Here is a 13,922-nt window from a genome sequence, read left to right on the forward strand (position 1 = left end):
CTTTTTCTTGTCACACTGCTCTGGCTATAACTTCCACTACGACTTGAATAACTGGTGAGAATGGGTATCCGTGCCTTGTTCCTGATCATAAGGGCAAGGATTTCAGTCTTTTACTATTGAGTTGGATGTTAGCTGTGGGTTTTTTCATAAACGCTGAATGTTGAGGAAATGTTTAAAAAAAACAGTTCCCTACTATTCCTGATTTTGAGCGTTTCTATCAAGAACAGCTGTTGAATTTTGTCAACTGCCTACTGTATCAATTGAAACAATCACATGGGGGTTTTCCCCACTTCATTCTATTAATGTGTTGTACTACACCACCCTTGCAATCCTGGGAATAAGTCCCACTTGGCCATGGTGCATATTCCTTTAAATATGCCGCTAGATTCAGTTTGCTAGTATTTTGTTGAAGATTTTTGCATCTTTATTAATAAGGAATATTGGTCTGTAATTTTCGCATTACGTCTTTGTTTGGCTTTGGTATCAGGGTAATAATACTGGCCTCAAAGAGTGAGTTAGGAAGTATTCTTACTCTCTCCTCTCCAATTTTTTGGAAGAGTTTGAGAGCGATTCTCATACTCTTTAAATATTTAAATATTTGGTATTCTTCTTTAAATATTTGGTAGAATCCACCAGAGAAGCAATATGGTACTGGACTTTTGATTGGGAGTTTTTGTTTTGTTTTGAGATAGGGTCTCACTCTATCACCCAGGTTGGAGTGCAATGGCATAATCATGGATCACTGCAGTCTCAACCTCCCAGGCTCAAGTAATCTTAGTTTGGGAGGTTTTTTAACTAATTCAATCTGTTCACTTGTAAGTCTGTTATATTTTCTGTTTCTTCTGAGTCAGTTTTAGTAATGTGTATTTCTAAAACTGTGTCCATTTCATGTAGGTTATCTAATCTGTGCATAAAATTGCTCACAGTATTCTCTTTAATCCTTTTTGTTTAAGGTCAGTAGTAATGTCCCCACACTCACATCTAGTTTTAGTTATACCTATCTGTGTTTTTTCTTTGTCAGTCTAGCAAAAGGTTTGTCAATTTCATTGATCTTTTCAAAGAATCAAACTTTTGGTTTCACTAATTCTCTATATTATTTTCCTATTCCCTATTTCATTTATCTCCACTCTAATCTTTATTTACTTCCTTTTTCTGGTAGCTTTGCATTTTCTAGTTTCTTTAAAATGTAAAGTAAGATTATTTATTTGAGGCCTTTCTTATTCTTTAATGTAGATGTTTATTGCTAATAATTTCCCTCTCAGGACTGTTTTCACTGCATCATTTAAGTCACATATATTGTTTCCATTTTAATTTATTTCTAAGTATTCTCTAATTCCCACATATTTGTAAATTTCCATATATTTGTAAATTTTCCAGTATTCCTTCTGTTAATGATTACTAACTTCATTCCACTGTGACTGGAGAAGATACATAGCATGATTTCAATCTTTTTAAATTTACTGAAACTTGTTTTGTGGCCTAATACAGCCTAGAGAATGTTTCATGTATACTTTAAAAGAATATATATTTTGGCAGGGTGCAGTGGCTCACGCCTATAATCCCTGCACTTTGGGAGGCCGAGGAGGGTGGATCACCTGAGGTCAGGAGTCTGAGACCAGTCTGGCCAACATGGCAAAACCCCGTCTCTACTAAAAATACAAAAATTAGCTGGGTATGGTGGTGGACACCTGTAATCCTAGCTACTCAGGAGGCTGAGGCAGGAGAATCACTTGAACCCCGGAGGCGGAGGTTGCGGTGAGCCAAGATGGAGACATTGCACTCTGGGCTGGGTAACAGAGCAAGACTCCGTCTTTCAAAAAAAAAAAAAAAAAAAAGACAAAAAAAAAAGAATGCATATTTTGCTGTTGCTGAATGTTCTGTATATGTCTGTTAGGTCTAGTTGATTAATACTGTTGTTGAGGTCCTCTAGTCCCTTACTGATATTCTGTCTAGATGTTCTATCCATTGCTAACGTCAAAGAAAGCATTTTTTGACTGAATGACAAAAACTAAATTTTACATTGTTGGGTTCTGAATTTTGTTGTATTCCTCTAAATAGTGTTCTGGTGCAGTTAAGTTACTTGGAATCATTTGGAGTCTTCTGAGGACTCTTCCCAGTGCCCCATGTATTCTACAACATCCTTTACTCTGCATAGTAGGAACACGACTATTTGAAGCCTTATTGTGAACTCTGGAAATTGTTTTTCTTAGTGCTTTCCAAGTGTTTTCTTCTCTGGCCTCAGGTAGGGCCTGTCAAACATCTACGAAATCAGAACTCAGCAAAAGATTCCAGGAGAACCCTCTGGAGATCTCCAAAATGCATGCTCACTTGTTCATGCTCTCTTGCTTTTTAGTTTATGCCTCCCCAACGCCAATCCCAACCCCCTTAGCTCTTTTTTCTCTGGTACTCTGCCCTGTAATTCTAATCACCTTGATCTTCCCAAATTTTTATCTTTGTCTTTTTATCTCAGTAGGACTGCTGGGCTCTGTTTTGGTTCCTCCACACCTTGCACTGCAGCCAATAAACTGCCTCTAGGCTCTGCAGTAAGCTGTTACAATTGAAGGGCTTTACCTTCACTTGTTCCTATTCTCTCAGGGATCACAGTCTGGTGCTGCCTGTCATCAATGTCTAAAAGCTATTGTTTATATATTTTATAAATTCTCAAGTTATTTAAAGAGGAAGAGTAGATTTTTGCTACATAACAAATTACCTCCAATTTTGTGGCTTTAAAAATCAAGCATTGGCCAGGCACGGTGACTCACGCCTGTAATTCCAGCACTTTGGAAGGCCAAGGCAGGAGGATCACCTGAGGTCAGGAATTTGAGACCAGCCTGCCCAACATGATGAAACCCCATCTCTACTAAAAATACAAAAAATTAGCCAGGTGCGGTGGTGCACGTCTGTAATCCCAGCTACTCAGGAGGCTGAGGCAGGAGAATCACCTGAACCTGGGAGACAGAGGTTGCAGTGAGCTGAGATCGTACCACTGCACTCTAGCCTGGGTGACAGACCAAGACTTCAACTCAAAAAAAGCTAAAAAAAATTTAAAAACAAACAAAACAAGCATTTCTTTTTTTCACACAGTTTCTGAGGGTTGCCAATCAGGGAACAGCTTAGATGGGTAGTTCTGGCTCAGGATCTCTCATGAGGTTGCAGTCAAGATGTCAGCAGGACAGATGTTTAGGACTGGAAGCTTGAAAGCTGAGACATCTGCTTCCAAGAAGGCTCGTTCACATGCTGTTGGCTAGAGAGGCCTCAGTTCCTTGTTGGCTGTTGGCACGAGGCCTCAGTTTCCCACAGCATGGGCCTCCCCATCGGGCCATTCACAACATGGCAGCTAACTATTCTCAGAGTGAGTAATCCAAGGTTGGGGGTAGTGAGGGGAAGGAGGCGGAGCCACATTTGTATTATAAATAACCTATCCTAAGAAATGATCCATCACTTCTGTTACATTCTATTGGTTCCACAGATAAACCTCAATATAGTGTGTATGGGGATTACACCATGGTGTAAATATCGGGATGCCGGGATCATTGGGGGCCATCTTGGAAGCTGGCTACATATAAAATAAATCCAGTTCCCATTATACCAGCATGGGGGAAAGTAGAAGTCTTTCTTACACATTTTTAACCTCCTTATGTTTACTATTTTTCTTATCCCCTAACTGTAGGCTATATTCTATGGCTACAAGAGACATGAGCAGATTACAGAGCTCCACACCCAGTCTTGGAAAGAAAAGTAACTACTACTAAGTAGCAGCAACTTTTAAGAGAAAAGAATAGAGTTCCTGGTGCTTGTGGCAAGAAGCAGGAGGACCTCGAAGCCAATCTGGGCTTGAGAAAGTGGTTCATTCCCCCAAATACTTCACTCAATGATCTACCTAAATGTCTGCCGTCTGCCCTCCTTTCCCACCAATTTCCAGTCAGGCAGCAATAGCCAACAGCAATATTAATAGTAAAATTAATAGCAGTAGTACCAGCACCAATGCTAAGCATTTTGCCTTTGTTATCTCAATTACCCCTCACAACAAACCTCTGAGATAGCTGTCATTATTCCTTACACTCTAGACTTTGTTTCTTGGTAGTCATACTCTGGTCTTACACTATCCAGTGTAATAAAAACTTTTTTTTTTTTTTTAATAACACCTGGCTCCCTCTTGCCCTACACGGTTCTGCTACTCCTTTGACACGGAAAAATTCTGTCTTGTCCTGCCTGTCATCCCTTCCACTTCAGTTAGGCCTTAAAGCTTCCTCTTAGCTACCATGTTCCCAATATCTACTATCAAACCTCACTAAAAAGAATCACCAGACTATTTTGATCCCTGTAAATTCCCAGTTGCTAGGCTCTCCCAATACTACAACCACCTAATATAGACTTTTCCAATTCCTTAGGACACACTGACCTGTCAAGCCTACCTCACCAGCTAATCTCCAAAACTTGGCCCTACTTCAGCTACTCATTTAAAAATATTATTCACAGCATGTATCTTCGTAATTTATATTTGCTGTAGCTTACTGCTAAAATGAGTTCCTTTTCCTGGGGGACCTATAATTAACGATCAGGGAGAAAGGCCCAAAATATACCATACTGGTAAATATTATGGTACCCCAGAAACTAGTATACTCCCATTGGTTATCTGTTGAATAATGACTGAAAAGTATAAAGTAATGATTATAAATACTAACTCAGAAAATTATCAGAGGGCATAATCCAAAGAATGTTATTTACAAATAAAAAGAAATAGATGACAGTAGACATATATAAGCAATCCACAAAAGGCAAAACACGAAAGAACAAAAAATATTTAAATATTATAGAAACACAAAATAAAATACCACCTTTTGTCAGACAGATTAGCAAAGACTGAAATTTTGTCAAGGAAGTAAGGAAACAGGTAGATACACTTCTGGCAGATATAATTTTGTCTTTTTGGGAGCTATACACCAAATATCTTTAAAATCCACATACATCTTTGACTAGTATTTCCATTTCTAATAATTAATTCTAAGAAAATAATTGGACAAAGAGATATACATTAAAAAAATTTACTATGGCACTAACTACAATATAAAAATCTGTCCAACAATAAGGGCTTGGTTAAATTTTAGTACATCCAAACTAAGAATTATTATTAAATCACTTCAAAACATTACATATTGTATAATCCCAGTTTTTAAAAAGTAACATATATTCACATAAAAACATACCTGCATAGAAAAAAAATCTAGAAGTATACACCCCAAAATGTTACCAGTGATTATCTCTGTAAAAGAAGTGGAATTTTTTGTGATTTTTTTTTGTTTGTTTTTCAGGGTTTGTTTGTTTTTTTTTTTTTGCTTATCACACCTAATTTTCTACAGTAAGCATAAGTTGCACATGGATAATAACACACATTCTTAAAAGGCAAAAACAACAACTATGATCACAATTTAAAGGCAGAAAAGTGCTATTATCTTAACAGAACATGGAACATCCATGTTCTATGATAATAATAAAGTTAGGCAAAGTTAATATCAAATAACCTGATATTCAATAGCCTAGTTTTTAATTAGTTTTAGTAACACATATGGAAGAATCTGTTATGAATAAAAAACCATGTAGGCCGGGCACGGTGGCTCACGCCTGTAATCCCAGCACTTTGAAAGGCCAAGGCAGGCAGACCACGAGGTCAGAAGTTCGAGACCAGCCTGACCAACATGGTGAAACTCCATCTCTACTAAGAATACAAAAATTAGCCAGGCATGGTGGCATGCGCTTGTGATCCCAGCTACTCAGGTGGCTGAAACAGAAGAATTGCTTGAATTCGGAAGGCGGAGGATGCAGTGAGCCAAGATCATGCCACTGCACTCCAGCATGGGCAACAGAGTGAGACTCCATCTCAAAAAATAAAAATAAAAAAGCATCTAATTCAGGTATTTTAAGAAAACAAAAGCCTTCCCAAATAAAAATGTAGTACTAATCCTAGAGACAACGTTGAAAATCACGTAGTAAAAATCTCAACTGTTTCAAGCTGAGAATCAACTTAAATCCCCTTTGCATGCCTAGGGTGTCATTCTGTTACCCAGGCTGGAGTGCAGTGGTATGATCACAGTTCACTGCAGCCTCAATCTCCCAGGCTCAAGTGATCCTCCACCCCAGCCTCCCAAGTAGCTGAGACTACAGGCATGTGTCACCATATCTAACTTTTTTTATTTTTTGTAGAGACAGGGTCCTACTATGTTGCCCAAGCTGGTCTCAAAATCCTGGGCTCAAGCAATCCTCCTGCTTCAGCCTCCCAAAGTGCTGGGATTACAGGCATGGGCCACCACACTGGGCCCCTTTACACATTTACCTTGAGAACCCTCGCTGTTATGAGAAAGTGGTTGCCCAGAAAGTAAGATTCAAAAATCACTCATGAATTTAAGAATTCAACTCTATGTTTAGCTGAAGAGAGTCTTCATCTCAGACTTGAACAGTTTGGGGGATGACAGTTATAGTCAGTAACAAGAAGAGGGGGGGTCTCTTAAATTGTTCTAGGAATACACTTCTGTTAAGATTGAGCATCCTAAATCCAAAAATCTGAAATCCAAAATCTCCAAGATTTCAAACTTCTTTTGTACCAACATAATGCTCAAAGGAAATGCTCATTGGAGCATTTTGGATTTTGGATTTTTGGATTAGGGATGCTCAACCTGTAGGCAAAATTCCAAAATCTAAAAAAATCTGAAATCCAAAACACTTCCAGTGCCAAGCATTTTGGATAAGGAATACTCAACCTGTACAATTTAAGTATGTATATCTCCAGGCACTGTGTACGATTTCTAGCCAACATCCAGGGAATTGCTTGTGGCCATGTAGAGAATTGCCTAGGAACTGTTTGCAATGCCTGATTCAACATGACCTGCAACATAGCCAGTTAGTAAATCCTCATTAGGACTAATCCATAAACTATAATTTTCAATGAAGTTGGCTAGCATAAAATGGTCATTTCCAAATGTCTGTGGCAGAAGATGAAAAATTATTTTAATTGTAACCAAATAATTAATGGCAGGTATCCATAGAAAGTTATTTAGTGGCAACTTCACACCTATAACAGTTTGCAAATAAGGTCTCATAATGCTTCCACTGGGATTTGAGAGCAGCTGTGAGGAAACAGGAAGCACTAAGCACAGGACAGCACTACGATTTCTTTAAATTATTAGTAATGTTTTTGATTAAAGTAATTTTTGTTGCACTAGGGAAGTTTCTAGTAGAGGAGAAAACTAAATAACAACTTTACATGAGGGAGAGTTAGTTGCATTTGTGTAACACAAGCAGCATATAACACCAAAACTGACAACATAATTACGTGGTTATTGTTGAAAAATAAATATCTCCTTGCTTTAGTGACAACTCTAGCACCATTCATATATTCATACACCCAACAAATAAATGTATGAAAACTATTTACATTGTTTATTCTAGGACCTGGAGATATAAGAGTAAACAAGAAAAGTCACTGTCTGTCTTCATGAAACATACTGTCTAACAAGGGAGACACATGTTACAACAAATAATTACATATTTGACTATAACTACAAATGTCGTGTTATTAAACTAAAGAGCAAGGTGCTATAACAGCATATAGCAGGACTGCAGTCAAGCAAGCCAAACCCAGGGGTGGGGAAGAGAGGTCCAGCAGAGGAAATCTGTGCAAATCCCTGTAGCCAGAACAACCTTACCCAATCTAGGAACTGAAACGGTCCAGTAAAACTGAAGCACTGAGATTATTTCTAGGGCACACATTAAGTCTAAAATGTATAAAGACATCGAAGAGATCAAGGTGGTAAATGCTACATGAGTTTGGAGCTCAGAAAAAAAGGTCTAGACCAGGTATAAACTTAGAAGTCATTAGCTTAGAGATGGCATGGGATGCACAGGAACTAGAAATTTCTTTGGCAAGGTGAGCAGGACTATATATCGGAAGGCAAGCGGTCAAGATTACTTTCTTTTTTTTGGAACGAGTCTCGCTCTGTAGCCCAGGCTGGAGTGCAGTGGTGTGATCTCAGCTCACTGCAACCTCCGCCTGCTGGGTTCAAGCAACTCTTCTGCCTCAGCCTCCCAAGTAGCTGGGACTACAGGTGTGCACCACCACGACTGGCTGATTTTTTTTATATTTTTAGTAGAGATGGGGTTTCACCATGTTGGCCATGCTGGTCTTGATCTCCTGATCTCAGGTGATCTACCTGCCTTGGCCTCCCAAAGTGCTGGGATTACAGGCGTGAGTGACCACGCCTGGCCAAGATTACTTTTTTTTTTTTTTTTTTTTTTTTTTGAGACAGAGTCTCACTCTTTTTGCCCAGGGTGGAGTGCAATGGGGCGATCTTGGCTCACCGCAACCTCCGCCTCCCGGGTTCAAGTGATTCTCCTGCCTCAGCCTCCAGAGTAGCTGGGATTACAGGCACGCACCACCATGCCTGGCTAATTTTGTATTTTTTAGTAGAGACAGGGTTTCCCCACGTTGGCCAGGCTGGTCTAGGACTCCCGACCTCAGGTGATCTGCCCGCCTTGGCCTCCCAAAGTGCTGGGATTACAGGCGTGAGCCACCGTGCCCAGTCGATTACTTTCTTAATCACAGGGGAAAAAAAAAAAGTTTAATTACTTCTCTGTTGATTTGCAATCAAAAGAAATAAAAGTATTTTGTTTCTTTCCTTTTTTTTTTTTGTTTTTAAGAGACAGGGTCTTACTATGTTACCCAGTCTGGCTCAAACTCCTGGGCTCAAGAGATCCTCCCACCTCACCTCAGAAAGTGCTGGGACTACAGGTGTGAGCCACCCAGCCTGGCCAAAAGTATTTTCTAACACTATATAGTTATGATACAATGTTCTATTTGATCGGGAAAGGTAAAATTAAATGTATAAAGTTCTTGGAGAAACGTCAAGAACTAAGAAAAACACTTCTTTCAGTGAGTCTAAAGTATTATATGCTGTAGTTTATCAGGGCACTTCCTTCTAGTGTTTTTCAGTGCCCTGGAAAGTGAACCTTTTTTTAAAAAAAAAAAAAAACGGATACAACTACTTCACAAGATTTGTCACTAAAAATGCTTTGAGTCTGCAGAACTGCCACCTACTGAAGCTGTATCATGATCATAAGCATTCTGAACACATTAACAAGTCCTAAAGGGATGTGACATCAAGAACAGACAAACCTTCTGCCTTGCACAACCAGAAGTTATCAACTTTCAGAAGATCATTCTAATCCTTAAACAACCTGCCCTACACAGCCTCCAATGATGACTATACAGTAGGTAACTGCTTTAAAAAGTGATGAGTCAGGTTACAGTTATAGAAAAGAAAAGCTGAGTTAAAATGTTCCACAATTTACAGCCAAAGCACCATGTAAGCATGAAAAATGCCTTAACACAAACTCACCTGATTTATTTGAAGCATGTTAAGACAATATTGACCAAACTGCTGTATCCCTCACGGCTCCAAAAACTGGAAAACGAAAATGAAGAAATAAAGTTCAACTTAGCTGATAACCTCAATGACTGGTATTTTAAACACATGCCCTTGATCAAAATCAAATATAAAATGTAATTTATCCAGATCTCCATAGAACTTTCTATGATGATAAAAATGTTCTGTACTTGCACTGTCCAATCTGGTAGTCATTAGCCACATGTGGCTACTGAGCACTTGAAATGTGGCTAGAGCAATCAAGAAAATAAATGTTTAATTTTCTTTCATGTTCACTTGAATAACTACGTCACTAGTAGCCACCATACTGGACAGTACAGATCTGAACAAAGCTCCTTCTGCTTCTAGACTTCTAAGACAATCCCAACAAAAGTGAAGCTGTTAAAAATAAATCTGAGAGTTTCAGGTTAATATTTAATGTATACTTCCCTTTTTGCAGTCCTGTTTTAAACAGCTTTGTTCCCATCTTCTACACGATAAATTAATCCTAAAGAAGATGCAACATCACAAGTATTCTCTTAGATGGTATGGAAAAGAGCATATAGTACAATTATCTTGCTGAATATTTTCTTTTTCTCTGTCATTTTGTCTGTTATCATCAGTATAAAAATAGTATGTATATTAAAATTTCAGGCTGGGCGTGGTAATCCCAGCATTTTGGGAGGCCAAGGTGGGCGGATCATTTGAGTTCAGGAGTTCGGGACCAGCCTGGCCAACATGGTGAAAACCCTGCCTCTACTAAAAATACAAAAATTAGCCGGGCATGGTGGCGCTCGCCTGTAATCTCAGCTACTCAGAAGGCTGAGGCAGGAGAATTGCTTGAACCCAGGAGGCAGAGGTTGCAGTGAGCCGAGATTGCGCCATTGCACTCCAGCCTAGGCGAAAGAGCGAGACTCCATCTCAAAAAAAAAAAAAAAAATTTAATTTGAAAACAGATGCCAATGAAGGGCAGGAAAGTCCAAATTATAAACAAATAAATCATGAGATCTTGTAATGAAAAAAAGTTTATATAAAATATAAATTATATACAGACCTCTCCCCTAAAAATTATCTAAAGCAACAACACAATTGTGATACACAGCAAAAGGCCTATATCTAATCACTTGTGTAGAAACTGTTATGCTGCTAAATTTTAATATTGAACTTTCCCCTGGAAGCAAACGTTTTGTAAGTACACACATACATACACAAACACACACCCATATTTGGCTACCATTTTTTCAAGATGACAAACTAGAGTCCATTCAAAATGACTTTGAAAACTTTAATATTTTTCTTACAATAGTGTCCTCAGCATCTGCATCAATTTTTATTTATTTTCTAATTACTGTCACATTTCCTATGAGAACGGGATGCTGTATAAAGAGCACACAGCCTGGATATTGGTGAATTTGAGTTTTAGTCAAAGTTCTTCAGGAGATTACCTTCTGAGCCTTGGTTCAAATTACTTTGTGTATCTTTGAGTTCTTCTTTTTCTGTCTTCTTTTTTTTCTTCAATCTTTAAAAAGTAAGCTAAATTCCTTGTGGTAGGCAGCCTCTAACAAACAGAATATAGCAGAAATAATGAGATACCACTTCCAAGATTAGGTTATAAAAATTCTTAGGTGTCACCTTCTCTCACTCATTTGCTCAGAGGGAGGCAGATGCCAAACTGTGGTGCCCTTTGGAGAGGCCCATGTGGCAAAGAACTGAGAAAAGCCTCTGGCCAACAGCCAGCAAAAATTGATTTCTTCAGTCCAAGAGCCCCAGGAAACTGAACCCTGCAAGAGCCACATGAATGAGTTCAGAAACAGATCTTCCACCAGTAGAGCTTCCAGATGTGACTGCAACCCCAACTGACAGCTTGACTACCACCTATTTTATGAGCCACAGGCACCCAGCTAAGCTGCACCCAGATTTCTAACCCACAGAAACAGTAAGATAATGTTTGTTGTCTTACGTCCTTAAATTCTGGTGCAATGTGCTATGCAACAATAAATAAGACTATCCTGTCCAACTCTATAATGCAATACTCCCATGGTGCTTTAGGTATTAATTAATATTTGGATAGGCAAAAAAAATAAAATAAAATCCCTGTTCAACATGAGCAAATGAGTAACATTAGAACTTCAAAGTGGCAAATTATAAAACTTAAACATTTATATTTTCAATTCAAAAAATGAGATTATTAACAAGTGTAGCATTAGTCATATGGCGTTAAAATACACTCGCTTTCAATAGGAATGGAGTATCTCATTAAAAAAATACACTAGCTATAACTTAAAATACAAACACAACCAATCATCTTTTTCTTTTTTTAACTGAAAACAGTTCATTTAAAAAGTAAAGTGTGAATAACCACTAAAGCATCTCAGTGATTTAGTGTCCCTTGCTTTCTAGAATTTATCATTACTGGTCGGGTGCAGTGGCTCACGCTTGTAATCTCAGCACTCTGGGAGGCCGAGGTGGGGGTATCACCTGAGGTCAGGAGTTCAAGACCAGCCTGGCCAACATGGTGAAACCCTGTCTCTACTAAAAATACAAAAATTAGCTGGGCATGGTAACACATGCCTGTAATCCCAGCTACTCGGGAGGCTGAGGCAGAAGAAATAAATGCTTGAACCCAGGAGGCCAAGGTTGCAGTGAGCCAAGATCATGCCACTGCACTCCAGCCCAGGTGACAGAGGAAGACTTCATCTCAGAAAAAAAAAAAAAAAAAATTAACATTATTAAGCATTCACCAACTTTGAAAAACTCCATTTTGTCTTTATTAGTATACGTTTCTAAAGTTACAAATGCTTATCTACAGATCTCTATGTATTTCTTCAATATTAGAGGCTGATAACACTGGTGGCTGATTCCAAGCAGCAAGCAGAGTAAGATATTGGGGTACCTTTTTGAAAGTTCTAACCTTCTTTTTTTTTTTCTTTTTTTTGAGACGGAGTCTCGCCCTGTCACCCAGACTGGAGTGCAACAGCTCAATCTCAGCTCACTGCAACCTCCACCTACCAGGCTCAAGTGATTCTCCTGCCTCAGCCTCCCCAGTAGCTGGGGATACAGGTACACACCACCATGCCTGGCTAATTTTTGTATTTTTTGTAGAGATGGGGTTTCACCATGTTGGCCAGCCTGGTCTCGAACTCCTGGCCTCGGGTGATCCATCTGCCTCGGCCTCCCAAAGTGCCAAGATTACAGGCGTGAGCCACCACGCCCGGCCCGAAAGTTCTAGTCTTCTGACACAGAAAAGATATTCCATGAAGTAACAAAAAATAAAACTTTATGAACATAAAATTAACCATACGATTTAAATATTCTGTAAGCCTTTTCTTTACAATATAAAGAGCTGTAGAAATTAAAACACATGAAACTAATGTCTATAACAGCACTCTGTAATTGGCTAACATTCTGAAAATTATACTTTTTTAAGCAAACCAGTTATATTAGATTTACATCAATTTAAAAATTGTAATTTGTAATTATACCATGGGCAATTCAGAATGTTCACAGTGGCACGTCTTTAAGACTCTGTTTCTACTTTAAAGACACGCCCAGTCTACTGTCACATATTTTAAACAATTTGCTAAAATATCAAGACATATCAATAAAATGCAGAGCAGTTTTATACTACCTATGGTTTCATAAAATCCACCTCCTCAGCTGGGTGTGGTGGCTCACGCCTGTAATCCCAGCACTTTTGGAGTCTGACGCGGACGGATCACCTGAGGTCAGGAGTTCGAGACTAGCCTGGCCAACACGGCAAAATCGTCTCTACTAAAAATACAAAAATTAGCCAGGCATGGAGGCATGCACCTGTAGTCCAGGTACTCGGGAGGCTGAGGCAGGAGAATCGCTTGAACCCAGGAGGCGGAGGCTGCAGTGAGTGAAGATTGTGCCACTGCACTCTAGCCTGGGTGACAGAGTAAGACTCCATCTCAAAAAATAAAAATAATAAAAAAAAAAATCCACCTCCTCTATCAAAAAAGTTTCCAGCTACAGTTGATTCCAATTACAACTAAGCGCTTTTAGAGAAATGTATCCACGCGTCCCAAAAATGCCCTATCTGGTCAGGCATATGAAGACAGGCAATTCTAGATTCCAAACTACTAAATGAAAACAAGCAGGATTATAGGGAGACGGCTGGGGAAGACGTGATGCTCATGAAGAATGGCCCAACCTGTAACTGCAATGTACTGCTGATATAAGTCGTACTTTAATTATGAATTACATTTTGCCCATCTGAGAAATTAAAAGCTGTACAGAAATCTATATAATCCCCAATAATTAAACTGCTTTATAAAACGGCACTGTTATTAAATATGTATAAATTTTTTATATCAGCACCCATCCTACAGTTGATAGGCAATTCTCACTTAAATGTCTTATTTGACAACATGAAAAGCAAAAAAAATTTACTATCCCTACTCTTAGACTACAAACTGCTACAAAACTATCAATTCAATGCTTATTACTCTAAAAAAGATATACGGTCCTTTAAAGAGCTTTTTA

At 38.7% G+C, this 13,922-nt stretch overlaps 2 protein-coding genes across 18 annotated transcripts in view; both read right to left on the minus strand.

The window, feature by feature from the left end:
• Nucleotides 1-13,922, minus strand: part of STAU2 (staufen double-stranded RNA binding protein 2) — a 325,206-nt gene that overhangs the window by 306,803 nt on the left and 4,481 nt on the right. For 3 of the 17 annotated variants that reach the window (XM_063816390.1, XM_063816386.1, XM_063816392.1), the window contains exons 1-2: nt 10,862-10,935; nt 9,390-9,455 (exon numbers count right to left, since the gene is read on the minus strand). The exons of 7 other annotated variants lie outside the window; for them this stretch is intronic. In XM_063816390.1, the coding sequence (XP_063672460.1) occupies nt 9,390-9,407 (18 nt within the window). In that variant the 5' untranslated portion in view covers nt 9,408-9,455; nt 10,862-10,935. Of the gene's footprint in view, nt 1-5,207; nt 5,264-9,389; nt 9,462-10,861; nt 10,936-13,922 lie in introns of those variants that run through there. 7 more of the 17 variants (XM_009455513.4, XM_063816388.1, XM_063816393.1 and 4 more) reach the window with 4 other exon arrangements.
• Nucleotides 10,887-13,922, minus strand: part of UBE2W (ubiquitin conjugating enzyme E2 W) — a 139,932-nt gene continuing 136,896 nt past the window's right edge. Inside the window, exon 7 of the mRNA XM_063816399.1 lies at nt 10,887-10,974. Within this exon, the coding sequence (XP_063672469.1) occupies nt 10,931-10,974 (44 nt within the window). The 3' untranslated portion in view covers nt 10,887-10,930. The remainder of the gene's footprint in view (nt 10,975-13,922) is intronic.

The sequence above is a fragment of the Pan troglodytes genome, chromosome 7, assembly GCF_028858775.2.
Source record: "Pan troglodytes isolate AG18354 chromosome 7, NHGRI_mPanTro3-v2.0_pri, whole genome shotgun sequence".
Lineage (NCBI taxonomy): Eukaryota > Metazoa > Chordata > Mammalia > Primates > Hominidae > Pan > Pan troglodytes.